The sequence below is a fragment of the Bison bison genome, unplaced genomic scaffold, assembly GCF_000754665.1.
Source record: "Bison bison bison isolate TAMUID 2011002044 unplaced genomic scaffold, Bison_UMD1.0 scf7180017864469, whole genome shotgun sequence".
In the NCBI taxonomy this organism is placed as follows: domain Eukaryota; kingdom Metazoa; phylum Chordata; class Mammalia; order Artiodactyla; family Bovidae; genus Bison; species Bison bison.
Window position 1 is genome coordinate 5,653,834 of NW_011495030.1, and position 26,651 is coordinate 5,680,484.

The following is a 26,651-nucleotide window of genomic DNA, read 5'->3' on the forward strand; positions in this document are numbered from 1 at the left end:
AGTTGAACTTCCTTTAACTCAGCATTTCCCGCCCCCTGTCCAGGGAACACTGTTAATGATCCATTAAGCTCCTCTTCCATAGGGCACACTTATTGGGAAATGAGGGCTCAGAAGTTGCATTTAGTCCTGAGAGAGTCAGCTCCGGGAAATGTGGATACCAGGACTTAATTTTGCCCTCCTTAAACAGTACTGATACTCTCAGATGTGTACTGGGATATGCCGCTCTTTGCCTCCTGGTGACTTGACACTTATTAATGATGCTCAGCCAATTTTAACCATGTACAGCAGGTGGGCAGCCCACAAATAAACTTGGCCCATCCGCTTTCTGAGGCACAGAAGGCCTCCCCGGGGCTCCAAGCTTCAGCCTAGCCCAGGAGCCCAGGGTCTCTGCCTTTCAAAGCTTCAGGACAACCAGCACAAGCAACCTCTCTCTGAGGCAGGGGAAAAAGCCCCAGCTAGAAACAAGGAAACTGACTTTCTTACAGGGCTGATAAGCTGTCTTCAAAACCACTCTCTGTCTTTTGATTTTAAAATGGATCATTCTGAAAGAGGACAGTTATTAGGCATAAATGTTCTTATACACCCATAGGAAAAATATCTGCCTCGTTTCTTTAGAATCACACCTCACGTGTCTTCCTTAAGAATTTCCTAAAACGGCCATTAGAGGAAAAAGCACGCTTGGGGTGCTCGCTGCAACACACGGGCACACCACTTTAACAGAGTGGCATTTGGGATCTGCAGCTCAGGGAGAGAGCCACTGGATTTTGTTTGCCTGCAAAAGCTTTGTGCTTTTTGAGCTTGATCACAATTCAGCCAAAAGCTTTGAAGCATTTTTTTTTTTTTAACATTACGAAGTTAGAGACCTGGGGAGAGATCAAAGGACAGAATATTCAGTGGAAGGGAAGGTGAGTTCTTAGCTTTGGAAAGTAAGGCTTCCTTCGAGTCACTTCTGAGTCTCCAAGATGAGGTGACAAAAGCTGACCAAGGAAGCAGCGTCTCCTTGAGACAGGTGGACAGTTAGAATTCCGTGCCTCCACCTGCTGTGATGAAGCGTTGTGGGAAAGAAAGAGAAGAGGAAACTAGATGGTCCAAGTCAGTATTTCTAAAAAGCCAAGTGACGGATGATAAATCTTCTCAGTCGTCTCCTCAAAATGCTTGTCCAAATACACAATAAATAAATAATACTCCAAACCTCATGTCCTGGTCATCACCTTTGCTTTGCTGTAAGTTCAGTGAGAACTTACTTCATTGTAAGTTCAATGAGGAAATTCTGAAGGAATAGATAGGAACTTTATACAGTAGATTCTGTTAAAATCTACTTTTTTAAAATAAAAAATTTATGGAATTATTGTTCTATTATTCTGTTTATTTGGCTTTATATGGAAGAGTTAAAAGGTGCCAGGTGACGAACTGTGCTGTTTACGGTGACATAAACAATACTTGGTCATATGCTCCTCAGACGACGTTTCTCTGGGAAAAATCAAATTAGATTTTTGACTTATAGCATGCTTTCAAAGAAGGTAACCCGGGAAAGTGTTTGAGGTCTACTTTATTTATGGATGACAGTATGGTTCCAAATCATATTAGATTGTAAATCTTCATTTTGTTGAACAAGAGCACATTATTATTAATGTTTATTTATGCTCTGACATTTCTCCTTCTGGTCCTTAGTTCATGCCTTTTAAAAAACGTAGTTGAAATGTGTATTGCATTTACAATTTGATATCCTGTTGGTTTTTTTCCATTGAATGTCATACTGAGCATTTTTCCTGTCTTTTAAGGCACATAATTTAAAACTACATAATTTTAGATTCTAGCATTCCCTCACTTGTTTTTTCCCCTAATTGTTTAGCATATTGGCTGCCTTATTTTAAATAATCCTGTGATGAACATCTTTACATGTACATATGATATACATATGTATATATCTTTATCCATATTTCTGCCTAGAGTAGATTACCAATCACAAAACCATACATCAGAGTATGATTGCATTGAAGACTTGTTAGAGCCTTGGTGCTTTTCTTATTGAGCTGAGCGAGCCCTTTAAGTCTCCTAACTTTGGGGCATGTACCTTGCATAAACCTGGGGTAACCTTATTTTGGTTGATAGGCACATTGTATATCTAGTCCTTAAACAACCCTTGGGGTAATTTTCACAGCTATCCATTCCACTACCAAAAGCTAGTCAGCCCACATCCCATTCTGTTTTGGTATTACCTCCTATATGCTTCAAGAAGCCGGGAAGTCAGATTCTCAGGCTTGTTGGGAGTTATCGGTATTGTCCGTCAGTACTCAGTAAGATTCAGATGAGAGGCCTCAGCAGAGAATGCAGAGTGCAAGTGCTCTGACCCCTGCTGTATGACTGGCTCAGGTTTCTGGGGGCTTCCCGGATAAGCAAAGTGCTACTCAGATCTAAGTGTATTTTTAAATGGTATTTACTAAACCCTATAGGAATCTGACCCTATAAAAAGACACATGCTTTCACCTACTGCCCTCCAATGCTGACCCAGTTTTTATGGTTTTCTTCTCAAATGATTTCCTATGTTTGACTCCTTTAGGACTCTAATAATTTTCTGTGAAACCTTTCCAACTACAAGTGGGTGTTCTAAATCAGGATGAAATTTTCTTATGGAGGCAAGAAAACCATACATTTTTATATTCATTCATTAAATATAAAAAAATATAAACAAAACCTACTTCAGCTTTAGTTGAGATTACTTTTCCAGAAGTATCCATTAGGAATTCTTGTCAGTAGATCAGCTTTGGCAGGTAAAAACACAAATCATGAAGCAGCCAAAAAAATGTTTTTAAAAGGACCCTTAACCAATATCATTAAACACATACTAGCCAGCATTTTCGGAGAAGGCAATGGCACCCCACTCCAGTACTCTTGCCTGGAAAATCCCATGGACGGAGGAGCCTGGTAGGCTGCAGTCCATGGAATCGCGAAGAGTTGGACATGACTGAGCGACTTCACTTTCACTTTTCACTTTCATGCATTGGAGAGGGAAATGGCAACCCACTCCAGTGTTCTTGCTTGGAGAATCCCAGGGACAGGGGAGCCTGGTGGGCTGCCGTCTCTGGGGTCGCACAGAGTCGGACACGACTGAAGCGACTTAGCAGCAGCAGCAGCCAGCATTTTAAAGGAGTAGGTTTCTAAGCTAGTATTACAGCCTTATGCACTCTTCCAGCTTTACCTAAACTGTAATCAGAGGTAGACCTGATATTTATGTGACATTTATAATGTCTGTAATCATCATTTTAAAGTCACAGTAGAAGAGATGTGAAATTCTTGCCATTCTGTTTGTGGAGGTAATGGGAGAAAAACTGGCTCCCAGATGAAGCACAGCAAAGCAAATCTCGTGTGTGCGTGTGTGTGTGTAAGCATGTAAACTCTACATGCAGGACTTGCAAACCGCCATTAGCATAGTGGCATGTAGGGCTTTTCTATCTCATGTACCATGACAGCATAGCCAGGTGTCTCTTTGACCTCTGGAGAGGAAATGTGTTTGCCCACCAGCACCTGCGAACTCTGTTAAATGCAGTGGGTTCCTTTATGTTTGTATTTTAGGTTATTCTACTTCTCCACCCCCTACATCTTATAGGATCACATTTCTTATTCTGTGATAGACTGTTGTATGAAATACGTGGGAAATCAGACCATTTTGGAGGAGGGGGACGGGTATCACTTTTGCCATGGCAAACAGCACACTTGGAAATTATAATTTCTGCTCAAGCCTTAAATGTATAAAATGACATAATGGAAAATGCCTTGGGGGTAGGATAAGAAATGGAACACCTTCTGCAAATCATTGTACAATTAGTCCATTGTTCTGTACTTTAGGGGAAAAAAACTTCCTGGCAGTGAAGAAAAAAAGTATTTGAGAAGGTATATTGAAAAAGCATTTGTTCAGCTTAAGTTTGAGAAAGAAATGCCAAGAATTTAAAACTCTGTCAGGCTGCCTTCTTTTTTTTTTTTTTACCTTTTTAAAAAAACCTTTAATTTAGGGGAAAATAAGTTATCATAACAACATTAGCAAGTGGTCCAGCTACCTCGTGCATTCTATAGGTTATATAAAAGCTGAATGTCCTTCAGGACCACCTGACATTTCCTGCCTGGGGTTGAAATGAGAATTATCCCCTCTGGTAAGAGATGGGGGAAGGGTTCTGACTGCACGTAAAGTGTTCCCATGCTCTGTGGAGGAGAGAGAAAACCCAACATACATAGAATTAAGTTCTGAGCAGCAAGGTACCAAGAGTTGTTTAATTGAGGAGAACAGTTTCTTGATCCTGGATGGATCATGGAATATTTGAAGGGAGGAAAGGATAGAGAATGTTCTAGCCATGGAGTGAGAGGTGGGAGACTTGGAATTTGTGATAAAGAGGGGATCGGCTGACGTACTTGGGAGTATGCATAGAGAGGCTGTTCTGACCAGAAGAGTCACATTAGCAGGACAGACACGGGGTTTGCAGAGAAGGACCTGAGGAGGGCTCTGAAAGCCAGACTGAGGGGTTTGAATGGAGATGGTTCTAGTGAAACCACAAGAAGGTTTCCTTAGATGGTGTCCAGGTCTTCCTTCAGCTCTGGTCCTTGGTTCTTCGGAGGTGTTGGGGGTGGGGGGAGGATAAACAAAGTGAGATAGGAATATTAAGCCACATGAGCCTTTGTTTTTGAAACCAAGTAAATTTATGTCATTTTACAGGTATTGGTCCTGAGTTTCAGGACATTCAGCTGTCTCTTTTATTGAGCATAGATAACTCTGGACTTGTCTCCTTCATAGGTTCTAGAATATGTCTTGGGACCAGGACATCAGATCGAGATTGTTTGAGCCATTCTGTCCCTGATGAAAAGAGCTTTACCACACCCTCAGTGCAAACTGCTTCTTTCCTACTTCTCTAGTAGCACAGATGAAATTGAGAGGATGTCCATCACAGGTGTACACAGCAAAGATATACTTGTAATCCGTCAATAGAAAAATAACACCATCTGTTGGCAATGTAGAAAATGACACTGAAGATGTCACTGAGGGTCAGGTGTTAAATCCAAAATTACAGAGAGGTCTGACTGTTGCTAGGGTATAAAGAATGCCAATTGTAAACAGAAAAATGAATATCTATAAGTTCCTGTATTGCCTTTCAGATATTCATTAACAGACTGGTGAAATGTTTGTGTATTTAAGTCTCAGAATGGGAGAAAGAAAAACAGACCAGAGATTGTGGCCCTGTGTCAAAGGTGACAGCAAATGAAATGGCTTTTTTCATATTCTATATGGTATAATACATGGTGGTACCGTCACATTTCTCAACCTCAAATGGGAGGTAGGGGTGGCTGAGGGCAAGAGAACACCTTGGTTCTTGCCACAGTAATCTTTAAAATCCAGCTTCCTATCAAAGTCCAGTCTTCTTATACCTCGTGGGTTAGCCCCTGGTTTTAGTATTCATGAGGCCTGTATATGCATTAAAAAATAAAACTAAATACTGACCCAGTATCACAGAAAAACTCACCCATCCCTTTGACAGGATTTTCGGTTAATTTATGCAGGCCCCTTTGCACTTCAGCATTTTCCCCACTGGTTGCTAGGCAACCATTTGAGTTACTGCGCATGCCTTTTTTATGATAACTGTCATTATGATTATTTTTTAATTATACGACTGGGACTGTAGATTAAAACAGCATATTGTCACTCATTCTCTGCTGCTGCTTCTAGCATTATCACTCACTCCTAGGATTACCTTCCAAAATTTACATGGCAGTGATTTATTTTTATTTTTTACATGTATTTCTGGCTTCACAAAAGAAGTGGAGATGGCATTGTAAGGGAAGTGAGATTTTTGTGAAAAATGACTATACCATATCTCCCAAGCTGTTATTGATCTAGATAGGCTCAGTCAGAAAATAGGATCCTGAGCCTCAATTATATCTTGTTCCTTTGATTGTGTCTGCTTCTAACATTAAGTAATGTTAAATGCTTATATTGTATTATAGTCTGTTTCTCAAAATTGCAAAATGTGCAGATTTGTTGCTATTAAATGTGCTTTCAAATAAAGCTACCATGAATTGAGGGGGTCGGGGGGAGGGTACAGCACTGATCCCAGGCGCATGAGGCAGCCACACTTGCTAAATATGTTTGTTCTTTTCTGCACAAATTACTTCATACACACAAAATGGAGTTAGGCAAGATGAAGGGGTTCCTCCGGCAAATAATAATAAAGGTACGTGTGGTTCACAGTGTGTAAAAATGCTCTCAAAGGAATAAGACTGCAAAGATAAGACAGCCCTAGTTCATACAAAAGCTTTTCATGTGAATTTCCAGAGTATGTTCTCACATACTATTTTCTGAATATACAGTGAATGTGAAAACAAAGGGGTATGGAAAGAAAGTCCATGTATTTATTTTTTCTATAACCAATTCAATTATTACTCATTTAGAAATGGAATTTTTGGTGGAATGGGATATTTTAAATATTTGTATCAAACTGAAGAGATTCACTCTGTGGACTTCCCATACGTATATGACAGAAGTGGAGACCTACTGGTATTTTCCTGTGATTTTGAAGTTAGCACCAGGGACTAATCTCTCATAGCGTTAGTCGTAGGATTTTCTTTGCTCTAAAGAGCCCCATGTTTCTATGCATGGGATGCCCTTTGCTTTCTTGACATTTTCTGAAAGAGAACACAAGTTTGTCTCAGCAGTGCGTGATCTGTTATGGTTCTGTGTGTTTCCCCCACCCTACAGTTCAGGGCGACAGCTCAGTGAAGTCTTCATTCAGTTACCTTCAAGAAAAGAATTACCAGAATATTATGAATTAATTAGGAAACCGGTGGATTTCAAAAAAATAAAGGTACATCTTTTGTTTACAAACTTTTATTTCTTAAATAAAATAGAGATGTAAATAGGTTGAAAAAATCATAATTATTAGGACCTGACAGTGGTGACCTATCTTACTGCCACTGACACCCACCAGGGCTCAGCACTAACAAGGTCAGGATGTTCCTGTGCCTTTAGATGTACGTTATTTAATCATCATATTGAGGGCTCATAGTGATTACACTGCATTTTATTTAAGAAGTCTCAGATTGCTCCCATGACCCCAGAGCTCTTACAGGCTCCCGTCACATGCTCCTCGCTGCCCCTTGGAAGCAGGGTGGTCTCTGTGGATGGCGCCCCCTGGGGTTGTGTAGCCCCACCTTTCTGGCAGGACTGTCTACTGGGAAGACAAAGGGGAGACCAGGCTTCGTTAACCAAGTATTGATTGTTGTATTTCTACCTGCACCCTCCCCCACCCCTGCGCCACCACCGCCCCCCCCCGCCCCCCCTCCACCCCCGACTCTGTTTTATCCAAAATTTCCATCAGGAAAGAATTCGTAATCATAAGTACCGGAGCCTGGGTGACCTGGAGAAAGACGTCATGCTCCTCTGTCACAATGCTCAGACATTCAACTTGGAGGGATCCCAGGTGAGACACGTTTAACCTTAAACATGCCTGTGTTGTTTTCAGCAAAATATTTTCTATCCTGGCAGAAGAAAAGGAAAAATAAAAGCCTATCTTTCCATGTTACTTACCTATGTAAGTCAATCGAGGCTTTGGCATTTTTAAATTAATGCCAGCTCCTTTGTACCGTATCCATGCTAGTTCCTACTTGTGCTTCCCTTTTAAGGCCTGGCTTTTAACCAGAGGAGGAATTTAAGTTAATAACTTAATATAATGCCTAAAAGCTAGAGGTACAATCTTTGCTTTTATAGAAATGGTGTATTTGGTTATATTTACCTTGGGTTTTCTGATTGTAACTTTGCCTCGGGAGCTGAAACTGTTATTTTCTTTTAAAACAAAAATTATATAGCAAAAACAACCATCACCTCTAATTGTTACAAAAATGCTTTTTTATCAGGTCAGCTGCAATTCTCTTTACTTTCTTTCTCTGCAGTTAGTGGGTATAAGAGTCTGTAAGTAATTCTATTAAAATAAGTAGGTGGAGGACACTCTGGCTTTAATTACACCTCAATTCCACTCACCTTTTGTAGGAACTCTCCTTTTCCCATCTATGCTCTCATACTCAGGAAGCAGAAAGAACATGAAGGCAGGCCAGCGTGTCTGCCAACCAATGCAGTGTTAAACCACCATCAAATTCCTTAGGCCTCTTTCCTGATCGGGCTTTTTAATCTTCATGTCAGTCCTAGTCACTAAATTGGAGAATGTGGGCCTCCTCAGAATGTGCCTTGAACAGACTACATACCTTTCCAGTTAATGGGACTTAATATTAGTGTTATTTTGACCAAAACAACAGGTCTTGAAAGCAAGCCTTCGTCAAAGAAATTGAAGGTGAAAACTAGGACACGGTTAAGTCCGAGGCTCAGTACGGAAGGGTTTCGTGAATGCCTGCTTACGGTTTGTGGGTAGACTGGAGCTTCTTCACAGGACTGTGGCTGCATCGTGATATTCACCCTGACCCACCACCCCCCGTTTGCCACACTGCCTCACCCCTGACCTGGGGTGATAAATGGCCTCTCGACTGGCTTCCCTCCCAGACCCACCGGGATGTTGGTTTATCTTTCTCTAAGCACCTTCTTATTCTGTCCACTGCCCACCAAGCTTTGAGCTTCCCCACGTACTATTAAAATGTAGAATGAATTTAATCATCATAGTCTGCTTTCTGAGGTTATATCCTCACTCCTTGCTGTTCCTCAACCTAAACAGTTCATAGTCCAATAAGACAGGTCCCGTAAACACCCACTTCCCCAGATACACATGCAGTTGTAGGAAAGAATATAAATACAGAGTTGCTTGATAGTAACATCTTGCATAACAGCCATCCCATGTCATAACCAGGAAATTGATGATGGCTCCACTCCAGACACATCTTTGTGATTCTTGCCCCCTCATCTTTTCCTTTGCTCCCCTTTGCTAAAAACCCCTCTTTCTGACCCCTAATAGGATCATCCTCACCTTTAAGATCCAGCTAAACTATAGTGTCTCCGGCGAAATTCTGCCCCAGTGGCCCCATCCCAGTGTTTCTTTACCATTTTTAAGTGTACAGCTCAGCAGCATGAAGGGTATTTTCATTGTTGTGCAATAGATCTCCCGAACTTTTTCACCTTGTAAAAGTGAAACTCTGTAATCTTTCCACCAAACACTGTTCTACCTTCTCTTTCTATGAATTTGACTATTCTAGACAGCTCATAAGGGATCACACAGTATTTGTCTGTCTGTGAGTGGCTTATTATTTCACCTAGCATCGTGTCCTCAAAGTTCATCCATGTCGTATAGCATGTAACAGGACTTCTTTCCTTTTTAAGGCTGAGTGATATTCCACCATATGGATACCTCATTTTGTTTATCCATACCTCTATGGATGAAATGTGGTCTGCTTCTACCTCTCGGCTACTGTGAACAGTGCTATTGTAAACAGGGGTGTGTATGCATCTCTTCGGGACTCTGCTTTCAGTTCCTTTGGGTATATATCTGGAATGGGCTTGCTGGATCATATGGTACTTCTGTTCTGTTTTTTGAGGAAAAGGGCCATTTTTGAACTTTAGAGTTCTCTCAGCAACCGCACAGGGCTGTGCTCACATATGTGCATACACTAGAAATAAAGCATTTATTGCAATACTGTTGGCTGGCACAGATAAAGTCAGTAATAAATAATGGTTTTCCATTTTTGTTAGGAGAATTGCACCTTTAAAAAAAAAGTTGCTATACCACAGTACTTGATGGAACAATTTAAGAAATACAGTTTGATTTATTTTTTCCTTCTAGATTTATTGAGATTTTAGTGACCTAAGGCACTGTGTAAGTTTATAGTGTACAGTATAATTTTACTTACATAAATCATGAAATGATTGCCACAGTAAGTTTAGTGAATATCCATCATCTCATATAGATATAAAATCAAAGAAATAGAAAAAAATATTTTTCTTTGTAATGAGAACTTAGATTTACTTTCTTAACAACATTCATATAAAATGTACAGCAGTATTGATTATATTTACCATATAGTACCTTACATCCCTGTAACTATTTGTCTTATAACTAGATGTTTGTATCTTTTGACTGCTGCTGCTAAGTCGCTTCAGTTGTGTCCGCCTCTGTGCGACCCCATAGATGGCAGCCCACCAGGCTCCCCCGTCCCTGGGATTCTCCAGGCAAGAACACTGGAGTGGGTTGCCATTTCCTTCTCCAATGCAGGAAAGTGAAAAGTGAAAGGGAAGTCGCTCAGTTGTGTCCGACTCTTGGCGACCCCATGGTCTGCAGCCTACCAGGCTTCTCCGTCCATGGGATTCTCCAGGCAAGAGTACTGGAGTGGGGTGCCATTTGCTTCTCCAATCTTTTGACTACCTTCATCCAATTCTATCTTCCCCTACCCCTGCCTCTGGTAACCACAAATTTGATCTCTTAAGAAATAACATTTTTTTAAACACTAGTCTTGCTGTCAAAAATGAGAGGACATTTTTGCTGTCTTCTAGTCTTGCTGTCAAAAATGAGAAGCCCACCCTTCCCTCTCAAGCATGTGCGCACACACACAGATGCTGAAATTAGTTCAGCTGTATGTGGACTTTTCCAATAAGAATCTCTCTGTAGATCTGAGTTTGGTGTTTTCCTGTTGGGTGTCAGAGGTGTGGGCACAGGGAAGAAAAGAGCACGCTGCATTTGTGAATTTCAGGCCCTCAGATTGGGGTTTTTAACGGTTGCTATTTTGACCCCGTAGATCTATGAAGACTCCATCGTCTTACAGTCAGTGTTTAAAAGCGCTCGGCAGAAAATTGCCAAAGAGGAAGAGAGTGAGGATGAAAGCAATGAAGAGGAGGAAGAGGAAGATGAAGAAGAGTCGGAGTCAGAGGGTGAGTCCACGTGGTGTCTCCACTTCCTTGGGCCCTGGCCACCTGCGTCGTTTCTCACAGGGCAGATGTGCGAGTCAGGCAGATCTGGATTTAGGCCTTGGTCTTCTGTGGCCTTTCTGGGCAACCCTGGCAGTGGACTTACCTTGCTGGAGCTCAGCGTCCGCCTGTGTAAAACTGAGCTTCTAGACACACCTCCAACCACGCAAGAGCGTAGCACGTGGCCAGGCTCAGGCACACACTGAATGTTGCCTTTGGAAATCAGTGTAATAGACGTTTTCTACCAGCGCGGCTGCTAATACCACCTTGCTGTTACCCAGCACGGTGGGTCTCTAAACTCGGTGGCTGCTGGGCTCCACCCCTGAGTTTCTGACTCGGTTGCCTGCGGTGGGGTCTGGGAGGCTCGTGTCTCCACTGGGTGCTCGGGGGGTGCATCCAGCACTGCACTTTGAGAATCACCACCTTGACACTCAGACTGTGGTGCATTTTGTCCTTCGTGGATCAGATACTGATCCTGTCTTCTAAGTTTTGATATTTTATTCATCATGGGGTTTTTTTGGCCATGAATTTTGAGCTTTTAAAACATCACATCGACTGGTATTTATCTTGGTTACTGAATCTTGGAGCCCTCTCAAGTTTTTCACCCAAGGCAAGAATCTCCCTAGTCTTAATCTAGTGCCAGCCTGGATGGGTAACCATATTATTTCAAAGGTTAAAGCTGCCTTGAAAACATCTAAAATTTCTTCTTACCTAATTATGTTTTCACCCCATACTTCCTCTCAAAGTAATTATAGTCTTCTAGATAAAACAGTATAGGTATGCTTTAAAATTTTTTTATTAGATACATGCTTAGTACAGACAACTTGGAAAATATTTTTAAGAAAAGAAAATTGGTAAAATTCCATCACCCGATATACATTTAACTCCAGTTGCCTTCCAGTTTTTTTCTACACACAAATATTTATAGAAGAATCACACACTGTTTTGTAGCATGGTTTTTCTATTAGGAACATTTTCCCACAGCAAAGAGGTTTTTATACAGCCATATATACGAACACCCATTAATGAATGTACCAACAGGGAGTAATCTCACTCTGAATAATGCTGTCTGCACATTCTTACCCATAAATCACCGCACACATTTTAAAAACACATCTGATGCCTACGTATTGCCACAGAGAATGGAGCTGACATCTTTGTCAGCAGAGCACTTAAGTGTTTCCCCACACCCGCATCTGCTCTCAGGATTATTCTCTTTAGTGATTCTGCCCCTTAAGTACTAGTTTCACCTTTTTCGGTTTCGTCTGGTTACTCCCTAGTTTTTATATCCTAGTGTTTGATGAGTAAGTCGACATAATTTTTTCTAGCTAAACAGTTCCGAATTTTAGAGCGAGATTGCTAATCTGTTTTCAAATAGCTCCCTTCGTATCCCAGCTATCAGTTGACTTTTTCCCTAACCTCTCCTGAGACTTAGTGTATTAACTTTCTATGGCAACTCTAACAAATGACCGCAAACAAGCCTCAGTACAACTTACACTTACTGTCTCACTTCTGTAGGTCACAAGTTTGCTGGGGGTCTCTCTGGGCCAAAATCGAGGTGTTAGCAGCCTGCGTTCCTTTGTGGGGGTTCCAGGGGAGAATCCATCTCATGTCTCCTTCTCATGTTGCATCTCTTTGACCCTCTCTTCTGCCTCCTCTTCATCCACAGTCTTTTTGTTGTTGAGGTATAACGTATATATTAGGTTCAAATATACAGCATAATGATGCCATATTTGTGTATATTTTGAAATGATCACAGTAAATCTCCTTGACATCCATCACCACATAATTAGAAAAAAAATTTTTTTTTTTCGTGACAGGAACTTTGAAGATGTACTCGTAGCACATTTCAGATATGCAGTACAATATTCACTGTACTCACCCTGCTTACCTTAAACCCCATGACTTATTTATAACTGGAGAGGTATACCTTTTGATTCCCTTCACCCATTTCCCACCCCATCTCTGTGACCACCATATCTGTTTAGTTTTTAATCTCACATATAAGTGAAATTGTACAGTATCTTTTGCTCTCTGATTTATTTCATTTAGCATATTGCCCTCGTGGTGCATCCATGCTGTCACAAATGTCCATTTTTAAAACACTTTATTTCATATTGCAGTATAGTTGACTTGCAGTGCTGTGCTAGCTTCAGCTGCACGGAAAAGTGATTCAGCTGTACACAGACGTGCATCCATTCTTTTTCAGATTCTTTCCCCACATAGGTTATTACCCAGTTCTGCTTAATCTACTGCTAGTCTTCTCAGGGGTTCCCTTGTGCCTAAGTTATTTTTGCTGCTGTTAAGGTTTTTTAAGTTTTGACATTCTAATTACAGTATGTGTCAGTGGGCGTCTCTTTGGGTTTTCCCTTATTTAGGAATCCCTGGATCTGGACCAGCTGTGGGTCACTGCACCAGGGGTCGGGTTTGCTGTGAGATTATGTCTCAGCCTCTTCGCTCCTCTTACCTGCCTCATTTGCCCGGTGTGGAGGTGTCCCTCGGCCAGTTTCTGCATCTTTTTCAGAGGCAGTTGTCCCATTTGTAGCTTACATTCAGTGTGTCTGTGGGAGGAGGCGAGTTCAGCCTCTTCCTGTGTCATCATCTTGAACCGAGAGCTCCTCTTCTTCCACTTTGAAGGACCTGTGATTAGACTGAGCCTACCTGGTTGGTCTAGGATAATCTCCCCATCCCAAGGGATTACGGTATGCTCCCTGCTGCAGTGCAAAGTGAATGTATTGACAGGGTCTGAGGATTAGGACAGGGACATCTCTGGGAGGCATCATCATTCTGCCTACCACCCTGGTTAATTAGAACTTGTCACAGGTCTATGTGGTGGTAGCGTAGAGCCTTAGAATGCTGTTTAAAGGGCCTGTCTGCTTAAAGGGCCAGTTTGTTAGCCTAGTAGCCTGTGGCAGCCTTTTAGGTGGGTTTTGTGGAGGAACACAATCCACTGACTCACGACCCTGATGGCTTTCCAGTGCCCACCACTCCTGTAAGTATTTAGATTGTGTTCTTGAGCATGTACTTTCTCGCCTTTGCTGCCCATCTTCTGCCTTTTCCTGACTTTCATGGATTTCCTGTACTCCTGTGTCAGGAAGAACTACACCTGTATAGGGAAAGGTAGTACACTTTTTCTTTCCAAATTACTATTTTTTAAATTAAAGGCCTTCACATCTTACACACATTTCCATTAATAGGCAGACCTTCTCATGCCCAGTCTCTTCTTCCTGTCCTAAATGACTCTACCCAAAGCAACGTGTCCCTGCCTTATAGCTCATTAAGCGGCAGACATGTGGGTATGGTAGATGGAAGAAGCCTGGACTAGAAATACTGTTTTGTGCACTAGGATTTGCCAGCTTCTGCCCTATTTGGGATGGGGGGAGGGCATATGTTGTCCCTACCCTTCAGAACAGCTGTGTCTCATCCTTTTTGTCAGCCTACATGTCCATGGAAGACTTAATCTCTGGAAATGTTCAGTGGGTCTCTCCCCCTTCATAGGAGTCTGAAAAGTTCTCATCTCTGAGATTCCCTCCAGAGCTGATTGCCTCCATGACAATTATCTATTTCTAGGGTCTCAAGACACCACCAGACATGATATTCCAACAAAAGGAGTTTGAATGAGAGACATTCATTCTCAGTCACCTCATCATCCATTCCTGAAAATGCTGTTCTAGGGACACCTGTCCCAGAACAATGCTGGAGGACAGATTTTCTGTGTACCTTGGGATGTATACCTGTAATTGTGGTATAACAGTTTGACCTCTTTCTTCCAAATGTTTTTATTTCTATCCTCAGAACAGTTCTGTGAAAGTGGAAATGGGTGCCATCTTTCTGTATGTGTGTATACTTGTATTCTTTATATTCTCTGTATACAGAATTATATGGAATTTTATGTCATCTATAGAGATTCATACACACACACAGGGAAGAATATATTTGCAAATAGGGATGTATACTACTTTTTCTGGAAATAATCACCAGAAAGAAAACAGTAGGAAGAGAGACTAGAGAAGAGAGAAAAAAGCTTTCAAATTCATTTGTTTGTTTTTACTTTCCATTTTGTACCTTGCTGTGCTGTTAACTTTTTAAGTCAAATGGAGTTATTTAAACAGTAAAATCATTGGCTTTTTTTAAAAAACTCTTTTACACTTACGTACATTTTTTAATGTCAAAGTTCTCTTTTAAAAAATGCCCATACCCCTCCATGCAGTCAGTAAGGCAGCTTTCACCATCCTGGTTATTAGGAAGATCCCTGTTCAGCCATCAAGAGACCTGGAAAATGACCCAGCGCAGCTTCCCTCTGGGACCCCATTCCGTCTAGTTGCATGTTTAGGGTGACTATGTAACTTATCATGCAAACCAAGACACATTTGCAAGTGAAAGAGTGCTAACTATAATTGGATCAGCCACTGGAGAACAGGCATGAGTCAAGGACATTCTGGGCAGTCTGTCATCTGTAGGCTGGGATCATTTTACTACTTGTGAAAAGATTCCCCTGTGATTCCTCATTGTTGTCCGTTTGGTTTCATTGTAGCGAAATCTGTTAAGGTGAAAATCAAGCTCAATAAAAAGGATGAGAAAGGCCGGGACAAAGGAAAAGGCAAGAAAAGGCCAAACCGAGGAAAAGCCAAGCCCGTGGTGAGCGATTTTGACAGCGATGAAGAGCAAGATGAAAATGTAAGTACGGCTGTCTTCGCTGAAGTTGGGAAGCCCTCCCCACTTCTGTTTCCCTCTCGTACGCCCATGCCCCTTCCACCCTCTATGCTTTATTACTCAGAATTGAAAATGTAAAGATTTGGTGAGATTTCATTATTGAGGGTTGTGAACTGAGCTACGTCATTTATAACAAAGAATTTGGGGCTTTGTTTATTGTCTTCAAAAATGAAAAACTGCTAAATCAAGTTCCCTCTTTCCCTTTATCTTCCCAGTGCCTACTTACAAATAGAGTTTTCTGCATGGCCGGTTAATATTTTATAGCCATACCACCCAGCATACCTAGTATATAGTGGTATACGGAGGAAATAACCATTACATGAGAGGCTGAGAAAAAGTGATAGGATGTCAGAGTTTTGGATCTGAGTTGCTACTTCAGGTGCCATACAAAGAACTCAGATGAATTTTACATACCTAGAGGTGTTATTTTTAAAATTTGAAAAATTCAGGGTGCATTGATGGAGCCAGGTCCTGACATAAGGACCATCTCATATGGTACCATACTTAATGCTTATAATAATCCTAAGATACATGTCAATCTCACCTTACTACAGAAATCAGTGCTTATCTATGTTATGTGTGTTTTACTGCAGGTCATGTAAGTAAACAGCAGAGGCTGATTTCAGACCCAAAGAGGATAGTTCAGTCTGGGGTGCTGCCCTTGACTCTGTGGGCAGCCCAGGTAGCTTCTAATACAGTGCCTTCTGAAGGGCTCTCCATTTCATTCACTTTCCAGAGGACTTCCAAGTTCCCTACCAGCAATCCCCTTCTTTTGCTTTCTGGAAAGTTAATTTTCCATGTTCAAATGTATGCTAGTTTGATTTTCCTTCAACATATTTGCCATTGAGGTCTGTTGAGAAAAGTTTAGCATTCTTATCCCACCCTACCCAGCCTGAACCCTTGACACAAGCATTTTCAAATACATTTAAAATCCTAAAATCAAAGGCACAGTACTTTATTCTCCCTTGCCAATGTGTGCATGCTCAGTCATGTCTGACTCTTTGCAACCCCATGGACTGTAGCCTGCTCTCCATGGGATTTTCCAGGCAAGAATACTGCAGCGGGTTGCCACTCCCTCCTCCAAGAGATCATCCCGACCCAGTGACTGAACCCACATCTCTTGCAGTGGTAGGTGGATTCTTTACCACTGCACCACCTGGGAAGCCCATGGATTTTCTAACAATAGTGCTCAAAATAGAAACCACTAGCCATGAGCTTCCCCGGTGGTCCAGCGGTTGGGAGTCTGCCTGCCAATGCAGGAGACACAGATTCAGTCCCTGCTCCGGGAGGACTCTACATGCCATGGTCCAGGTAAGCCCACGTGCCACAACTGCTGGGCCCGCACTCTAGAGCCGCAGCTAGAGAAAGCCCTCGCACAGCAACAAAGATCCAGCAGAGCCATAAAGAAACCATAGGCCGTGAACTTTTCATACCCAACTGCAAGAGAGCACAGCTCTGCCACAGACGGCTGGCACTGCTTTGGCGTTTCCAAGTAGGAGCTCCCCTTTTCAGCACAGAGCCTGTTGATGCCTCTTTACTAGCAGGGTTAACTGTTTCCACAATGTCATTTCTTTTCCACATTGCCTCTCCATGGCTTATTGTCTTTCTGTCCTACATTTACTTTTAGGAACAATCTGAAGCCAGTGGGACTGATGATGAGTGATCACTACGGACATTTTTTTCTTGGTAGAATGGAACTCCTTCTTCCCCTCTCTCGTCTCTACCCAGTGAGTTCATTTCTCTTATGGGCACTGGGTCGTTTCTATATCATTATCATCTATAAACTAGCTTTAGAATAGTGCCAGACAAACATATGATATCATGGTGTAAAAAAACACACACGCATACACAAACCTTTGTAACATATTGTGACCAAATGGGCCTCAAAGATTAAAACAAACAAAAAAGCTTTTGATGGAAAAAATGTGGGTGGATGGTATATTTCTATGGGTGGGTCTAATTTGGTAACAGTTTGATTGTGCCTGGTTTTATCACCTGTTCAAATGAGAAGATTTTTGTCTTTTTGTAGCACTGATAACCAGGAGAAGCCATTAAAAGCCACTGGTTATTTTATTTTTCATCAGGCAATTTTCAAGGTTTTTATTTGTTTGGTATTGTTTTTTTTTACACTGTGGTACATATAAGCAACTTTAATAGGTGATAAATGTACAGTAGTTAGACTTCACCTACATAGACATTTTTCCATTTTATGCTCTATGATCTGAAAAAAAAAATGCTTTTTGAATTGTATAAGATTTATGTCTACTGTAAACATTGCTTAATTTTTTCGCTCTTGATTTAAAAAAAAGTTTTGTTGAAATCGCTATTGAATATTGCAATCTATATAGTGTAATGGATGGCTTCTTTTGTCAACCTTATCTCCTATGTTACCAACGTGTATCGTCTCCTTCTCCCTAAAGTGTACTTAATCTTTGCTTTCTTTGCACAATGTCTTTGGTTGCAAGTCATAAGCCTGAGGCAAATAAAATTCCAGTAATTTCCAAGAATGTGGTGTTGGTGCTTTCCTAATAAAGATATAACTGAGCTCAACAAACACTGCCTCTGGTTTTTGAGTTCTGGGAGATTTAAACCCTGGTGCCTGAGTAAGCGTCTCCTGCAGAGGGCCAGGCAAGCTCTTTCTACAGTGCAGATGGTAGGAAAAAGAATTCTTCAAGACTAAGAGTATCCCCTAGAATGAACCGGTGTGTTGCAAGGGAGCAGAGTTTATTGCTTGTGTGACTTTAAACTTACATAACAGGACTGATGATGCCATGGGCTGAGTCACACTAAGCCCCTGCTCAACCTTTTCTAGTGGTTTAACTTCTATTTACTTACCAGAAAATCCACAGGTACACCTCAGATATACTGCAGGTCCAGTTCTAGATCAACACAGTGAACAGCACAATAGAGTGAGTCCCACGAGTTTTTGGCTTCCCATTGCATGTAAAGTTCAGTTTGCACTATAGTCTTAAGTGTATAACAGCATTGAGTGTGCAATAGCATTATGTCTAAAAAATAACATACATACCTTCTAACCATCATCTGAGGCTTCAGCGAGTCATGGTAGTAATAATCAGATCACAGATCACCACAACACGTATAATAATGAGAAAGCATCAGAACCACTAACACGTGTCACAGAAGCATGAAGCAAGCAAACGCTACTGGAAAGTAGTACTAACAGACTTGCTGGAGGTGGGGGTCCCCACAAACCTTCAATTTGCGAAAAACACAGTATCTACAAAGCACAATAAGGCAAAGCGCAGTAAAATGAAGTATGCCTATCTATGGTAATATAGATTTATACCTTGGTATTTAGTAAATCTATATTCATATCAATTTAGAAAGATCAGAAAATTGCTCATTTTCAGAGACTGGTTCAATGAACACCCCATATACCTTTCTACTAGGGTTCATTAATGACTACTCTATCCCATCCCACCCCCACCCACTTGATTCCTAACCAATGACAAGGACCAGAATGGAAGCATTTTCGCTTGTCTCTAACGCATTAGTTGGTGGAAACTTCATTTCTTAGAAATGTCTAAGGAGAACTATGGGATTCTTACTTTCATAATATGAGGAACTGCCAATGCATCTTTCTTTGAATCTTGAAGGAAATTTGACCCACACAAAATGCAATCCTCCTGAGAAATTCCTGTCTTTCTAAATGTCCACTCAGGTCTGAATTTCCAGTTTAAGCATTGCAGAATGTGTTGGTTTCCCTTCTTGGCTTGTTTAGTTTGCTGACCACGGTAGGACTGCAGACTCCCAGGAAAGAATAAACCACATTAGTTTTTCTTATTGAGATGATTTGCTATTAAAGGCACTACTGTTCTAAAGCCATCCAAACCATTGTCTTTATGGTTTAGGACGTCTATGGGTGAAGGATGTTCTCTGATTTCTCTCCTGCTGTCTTGCTGTGTTGTTCTCCCTGGCTAAAGTAGAAAGGAAAGGCAGAAGGTGGCTCTTAGAACACTAGTGAGCTGGCAGGGAACGTGATCATGCGTGACTAAGAGGCATCTGCACATCCGCCTATTTTTAACCTGGTCACAGCATCCACCTTGTCTGTTTCCAGTAGCTGAGCCCAGGGGTAGGCTTCGTTCTTTCCAAAAGCAAAAGTTTTCCAGGAACAGAAGAAGGAAGCTAAGAGTATCAGGCAATGTACTTGATCTTTTACTAGAATTATTTAATTACAAGAACCCTGGGAAGAAGGCATAGTTCTTATTCCCTTTCTATAAATAAGGATGATGCAAAGGAGAGACTGAAGCTATGGCCAGTGCCCCAAAGCATAATTTGAAAGTTAAGATTTGTTTGCCTCCAAAACCCATCTTCCTTGCAGCTTCCCTACCTCCCCAGTGAGTGAAGCCTGGAACTGATCTTACTGATAAGCTCCAGGTACCCCTTTGTTTGGCAGTTGCTGATATTACCAGGCTTACAAATGAGTCCTGGCTTAGGTGTTTGGTTTCCATGACTTAGAATGGAACTTTCCTCTATCTGGTTTTCTTGGCTCGGCTCCTCCACTACCTTGGTTCTTTCTCTTGGTGACAAGCCACTCCACAAGGGTTAATACCTTGTCCTTTACACCCAGCTGCCATTGGATCCTAAAGGCCCCTGAGATTCCGCTGACGTGGATGGCACTAGGGCCCTCCAGGTGATTCTGGTCATGCTCAAATCAAAGGACCACTGCTAAAGCTATCAGATTCTTAATCCCCATTATTTCATTCTTGGGGAACAGTATGAGGCCACAGTGGTCCTGATCCTGATTTAGATCACTGGTACAGGCATATACATCCATGACACAATCATCATTCTGGTAAAACCAATATAAATGGAAATAACTGAAAAGTCTGAATATTTTTTCTCTTTCTGACACAGCTTTTCTGTCATATAGGTTACCAGGATGCAAGCTTCAATTGTGCTTAACTTGAACCTCATTCAGACTGATAAACTATAATACTTGGGGGAAATATTTTTGGTCTTCTTAGCAGAAAGCTGGAGACATATTCTCCCCTTATGAATAAATGTAGTTCCCAAGAGAATATTATAGTAAGAGTCAATCTCACTCTACAGATATGCTGGAGGAATGGCCTAGTCTATTCCTCTGCTTAAAATTTGCTAAATAAGAGCCACATCAAACCAGATAAAGTAACATTTCTGTCCTTATTCACACATTCTGTCATACAGTACATGAATCGCAGGGTTTCAGTCTCTGTTATACTTGGGGAGAGGTCATCAAACATGAAGCAGCGCAGGGCAAGAACCGACGACTGGTTTGTCTAGAACTGCTAGATCTGTGCCCAGGTGAGCTCTACTCATCACTGGTGTGGTTTAGGACACTAAGCTTATTAACAGAGGGTGGAGTTGACATGTTCCTAGTGACTAAGCCCTTTATGCAAAACAGTATCTGTATTCTGCATCATTTTCAGTAAGAATTTTCCAAAGGGGTTTTCCAAGTTGAAGAAAGCAAGACAACTAAGTCAAGACTATGGAAAAACCAGCATTCCTGTTTATAAACATTGGTTTCTTTTTAAAAATATATATATACTAGAAAGAGGCCTCTGTCATTTTTCAAAGCATATTTTATTGAAGTGTAGTTGATTTACAATGTTGTACTAGTTTCTACTGTACAGCAAAGTGATTCATTCATACACATATATACACACGCTTTTTCATATTTTTCATTATGGTTCATCATAGGATTTTGAATATAGTTCCATGTGCTGTATAGTAGGACTTTGTTATTTATCCATTCAACAGAGGCCTCTTTGTGAACTCAATAACTGCTGTGAAGCAATGCTTACTGTGAGACTATAAACCTAGAGAGACTGGACTCATAGTGCCCCACCAGAAAAATACACATTTTAAATTGTCTTGTTAAACCTTTAAATTTCTCCTCCAAGATGATAAAATGGACATATGTCCACCACAACGAGTGAAATACAAAGAAAATTAATTTGGAATTCACCCCTACCAGGCAATCAGCTTTAATAGCTTGATGTGATTACTTCTGCCTGTTCTTCCTCACATTAAAACACACACACACAGAAACATACACCGTCAAAGGCCAGCTCCCCAGCTATCACCAGTGTAACCTAGTAATAAGATGAAGTGGAACTCACTGCTTACTGTGGTAAGGGAACCCACTGCCTTAATTGAGCTTTGGTAGTTTGAGAAGGAAAGTCAAGGTTGGATTTTCTTGAAATCTGATTTTGGTTAAGACTGGGTAAAAACTGTGATACACAGTTTAGGACTGTGGAAGGAGTAAGGTAAGGATTTTGAGGGGGCAATCTAAGAGTCTTAGGGCATAGCTATCCATTAACTATGTTGCTTTCTCCTGAAGAGCTGTGTGTCTTATAGGAAGCTCATGTAATAGACAATAATTATTTGCCAGGACAAGGTTTTCCTGAAAAACTTCAATTATGCTAATGATGACAACGGAATTGTAAAGTCATGTTAATATAGATAGTAAGCTCTGCTGGGGTTGAATGTTCAGTTTGTTTCTTAAGTACAGTACTATTCTCTGCAACTTGCCTTATTTTCCTCCACATCAACAGGGATTAAATTCACTTAAAACTTTTTCTGAGAACATTTATTTTTTCTAATAAAATAAATATATGCACATTGTAGAAAATGTGGAAAGTAAGAAAAGTACAAAGGTACAGAAAGTACCAGAAAAAAACACAGAACACTGATACTGTTACCACTCAGAGAGAAGTGTTTAAAACTTCAGAATCTTGTCTAGCATTTAAGGAGCCTGGAAGGCAGCTATCCCTTTAACACAATAAGAAAATAGCTGAGCAAACTGAAAATCAACAGCTCTTCTTAGATCCACCAGAGAACTGAAGTTTGTTCAGGGCAAACTGCTGCCCCTCGAGCTGAAGAGACAGACAAGCAGATACAGAGAATCACAACCTCCTGGAGGAGCAGAAGGCCAGCAGCAGGTAACCAGAACCAGGCTTTTGGTTTTTAGTCGCTAAGTCCTGTCCAACTCTTTTGTGACCCCATGGACTGCTGCCTGCTAGGTTCCTCTGTCCATATGATTTTCCAGGCAAGGCTACTGGAGTGGGTTGCCATTTTCTTCTCCAGGGGATCTTCCCAACCGGGGATTGAACCTATGCCTCCTGCACTGGCAGGCGGATTCTTTACCCCTGAGCCACCTGGGAAGCCCCAGTACCAGGACAGGAAAACCTAATCTATAATTAACAAATTGCTGGAGGCCTCAGTTGGACGAGTTTGAGAGTTAAAAATGGCAGGGGTGCCCAGTCTTAGGAGGGTTCCCACACTTTCATGAGATTTACCTCCTGGAACCCTAGCAGCTTCTCAGTAAAGACAGGAGAAAAAAAATCCTCACTTTTTGAGCAGAGAGAGTAGAAAAGTAGCCATATGTAAATATATCTTCTTAACAAGGCCCACCCTTAGCAAACTATTTTGCCAACATGGAAGAATAACAATACCCAATTCCAGTACCTTCTTGTCTCTCCTAAGGGCTGGGGGAACCAATCTGAGAAGCACTTGTGAAGGTCACAGCTCCAGGGGCTCACTAAATCATGGCCACCTAATCGTAGGACCGCAGAGCAGTTCCTCTGCGCCGAGACCCCACCACTACATCAGTAAGTCTGTAGAGGAACGCAGGTTGCTCTAGTGCCAGCTCCTGCCCTGCAGCAGTCCTGAGGGTAGCTGGGCCTCTGTCCTTTCGTAAATTAAACACCACTGTCTCGAGTCAGCCCTCTCCCCCTTCCCCCACGTCTTGGGTCCTCCTCAAGCTGTGTGCAAGGCTTTTTATTTTTGGAGTGATTTCCCACATTGTTCATTTGTTGATTCTGCATAGCACACAGCCTGTCTCTACAGGATGGACCAGGGCAGGTTTAAGATTTTTATTCAGAATCTGGGAGAGATGAGTGGGGGCATCTGGTATGTAAGCACAGCCAAGGTCTTAGCTGAATATATAACAGCCCTGTTCTAAAACTTGTTGGCTGTTTCTCCTTTGAAAATCAGGGATTTCTCAATGACTGACCCTCCTATGGCAAGGACCTTCCCTCCTTCTGGGCCTCCCAGGCGGCGTTAATGGTAAAGAACCTGCCTGCCAGTGCAGGAGACTTGAGACAATGGTTCAATCCCTGCGTTGGGAAGAGCCCCTGGAAAAGGACATGGCAACCCACTCCAGTATTCTTGCCTGGAGAATCCCATGGACAGAAGAATCTGGAGGGCTCCAGGCCATGGGGTCGCAAAGTCAGACATTAATTGAAGCGACTTAGCATGCATGCAATAAGAATGATCCATGCATGACTGAATCCCTTTGCTGTTCACCTAAAACTGTCACAACATTATTAATCAGTTATACCCCAATATAAAATACTTTAAAGAAAAAAATAAGTCTCCTGTACAATAACAGGGTCATACTGCTCAATGAATTGTGCATCTCAGGTGTTATTTTTATAGAAGGTCATTACAGAATGCTAAAAGTATCAATTCTCCAGGAAGAGTCTCTCTTTAAAAATTTCACTTACTTCCTTTTCCATTTTCTCCTGTTCATAGATTTATTAAGATATACACACAATAACACTTTCCCATTTTACAAACAGAGTTTTGGCAATTACATCCAGTAATGTAGACAGCTTGTCATGACAGAACATTGTCTGTGCCCTGAACGGTTTTCTCACGCCCGTTTCCAGCCAGTTTCTTACCCTGACTGCCAGCCTCAGGGCAGTCATCGATCTGCTCCATCACTGTCACGTTGCCTCTATTAGAATGTCGTCTAATGGAACACATCATGCAGCCTTTGTGTCTGACTGCTTTCAAGTCCTGTATCATTGAGATTATTCGTGTTGCATATATAGCCTATGACTTTTTATTGCTGAGTACTATTCCATAATATGATTATCCCACAATTTATCTGTTCACTAACTGATGGACAATTTGAGCTGTTTACACTTCTTGACAAGCTGACTATAAACACGTCTGTACAAATTTTTGTGTGGATATGTTTTCAGTCCTCTTAGTTGAGTGCTGAGGAATGAAACTGGGTTAGGTGGTGAGAATTTAACTTTACAAAAATAATAGCAACTGGTTATCTGTATGAGAAAAAAAACTTCAAACCCTTCATATCATACACAGATATTAACTCAGAATGAATCTAAATGGAACTGAAATTTTAAACTTAAAATATGTTTCTAAAAGAAAAATTTGAAGGAAATCTTTGTGATCTTGTGTTAGACAAAGATTTCTAAAACAGGGCACAAAAAGCATGAACCATAAAATATTGATGAAATGGATTTCTTTAAAATTAAAAACTGTTGCTCTTTAAAAAACACAGTTAAGAAAATGACAAGGCAACCCATAGAGTAGAAGAAAATACTTTCAAGCAGGTAACTGAAAAAGAACTTGTTCCCAGAATACATATAAAGATCTCTTAAAACTCAGTAAAAAATTAAAAAAAAAAAAAAAAAAGGAGGCAAAAGATTTGAAGACACTTCACAAAAGAAATATATGAATGGTCAATAAGCACATGAAAAGATGCTCAATACTCATCATTGTCAAAGAAAAGCAAAATAAAATTACAATGAAATACCACTACACACCCACTAGAATGGCTAAGATTTTTAAAAATTGACAATGGGAAGTGCTGACAAGGATATGAAGCAACTGGAACTCATGCCTTGCTGGTGGGAATGCAAAATGGTCGAATCACTTTGAAACTAATATTTTTTTAAACAAAACTATATGATGTACCCATGTATGTATGTGTCATAATTTAGATAATATTTTCTCTTCTAATGGATATTTGAGTTGATACTTGTTGGGATTATTATGTCATTATAAATAATTCTAGAAAATCATTAAAACCCACTCTATAATTTGTATCTCTTTTTAAAAAAATTAGTAGTTACCTTTAAAGTTACTGCAGAAAACTTCCCTTCCAATTACATTGGATTCTAATAAAAGACAAAAACCAAAGGTTTATTTCTCAGTCATATTTATGCTTGTTCAGTAAAACCTTCTGGATACTTATTTTCATAACACTTTCATCATCTTTTAAAGAAAGACTCTACAATTAAAGGCCTAAATGTGAGACCAGACACTACAAAACTCCTAGAGGAAAAGAAAGGCAGAAAACACTGACATAAATTGTAGCATATCTTTTTCAATCCATCTCCCATAATAATGGAAATAAAAACAAAAATAAACAAATGGGACCTACTTAAAAGCTTTTGCACAGCAAAGGAAACAATAAACAAAACAGAAAAACGACCCACAGATCAGGAGAAAATATTTGCAAATGATGTGACCAACAAGGGGACTGGTCTCCAAAATTTATAAACAGCTTGTGATGTTATATAAAATATATAAACAACATAACATAAACAACAATGTATAAAATATTAACAACGCACTCAAAAAATGGACAGAAGACCTAAATAGACATTTCTCCAAAGAAGACATACAAATGGCCAAAGGCACATGAAAAGATGTTCAACACCATTAATTATTACAGAAATGCAAATCAAAACTACAATGAGGTATCACCTCACACTAGCCAGGATAGCTATCACACACACAAAAAATCCACAAACAATAAATGCTGGAGAGGGTATGGAGAGAAGGGAACCCTCCCACATTGTCGGTGGGAATGTAAACTGGTACAGTCACTATGCAGAATAGTATAAAGATTCCTTAAAAAACTACAGAATTACCATATAACTCTGCAGTCCCACTCCTGGGCCTATATATGGGGTGGGGGTGGGAAACATGATCTGAAAGGCTACAGCACCCCAGTGCTCATCACAGTACTATTTACAATAGACAAGACATGGAGGCAACCTAAATGTCCATCAACAGAGGAATGGATAAAGAAGACTGGTACATATATACAATGGAATATTACTCAGCCATTTAAAAGAATGAAATAATGCCATTTGCAGCAACGTGGATGGACCTACAGAGTGTGATACTGACTGAAGACAGGAGAAATATTGTATGACTTTCCTTATATATGCGGCATCTAAAAAGAAATGATACAAATATTCTTTCTTACAAAACAGAAACAGGTTCACAGACTTAA

At 40.8% G+C, this 26,651-nt stretch overlaps 2 protein-coding genes across 2 annotated transcripts in view; one reads left to right on the forward strand and one right to left on the reverse strand.

Annotated features, from left to right (window-relative positions):
* The window catches only part of SMARCA2 (SWI/SNF related, matrix associated, actin dependent regulator of chromatin, subfamily a, member 2), a 183,535-nt gene extending 165,392 nt beyond the window's left edge, over window positions 1–18,143 (forward strand). The window contains exons 30-34 of the mRNA XM_010860733.1: window positions 6,740–6,845; window positions 7,359–7,460; window positions 10,708–10,840; window positions 15,411–15,553; window positions 17,217–18,143. Of these exons, the coding sequence (XP_010859035.1) occupies window positions 6,740–6,845; window positions 7,359–7,460; window positions 10,708–10,840; window positions 15,411–15,553; window positions 17,217–17,252 (520 nt within the window). The 3' untranslated portion in view covers window positions 17,253–18,143. The remainder of the gene's footprint in view (window positions 1–6,739; window positions 6,846–7,358; window positions 7,461–10,707; window positions 10,841–15,410; window positions 15,554–17,216) is intronic.
* A 302-nt stretch (window positions 18,144–18,445) lies between these two features.
* The window catches only part of LOC105003520 (disks large-associated protein 1-like), a 116,236-nt gene continuing 108,030 nt past the window's right edge, over window positions 18,446–26,651 (reverse strand). The window contains 1 exon segment of the mRNA XM_010860734.1: window positions 18,446–18,468. Coding sequence (XP_010859036.1) covers window positions 18,446–18,468 — 23 coding nt within the window.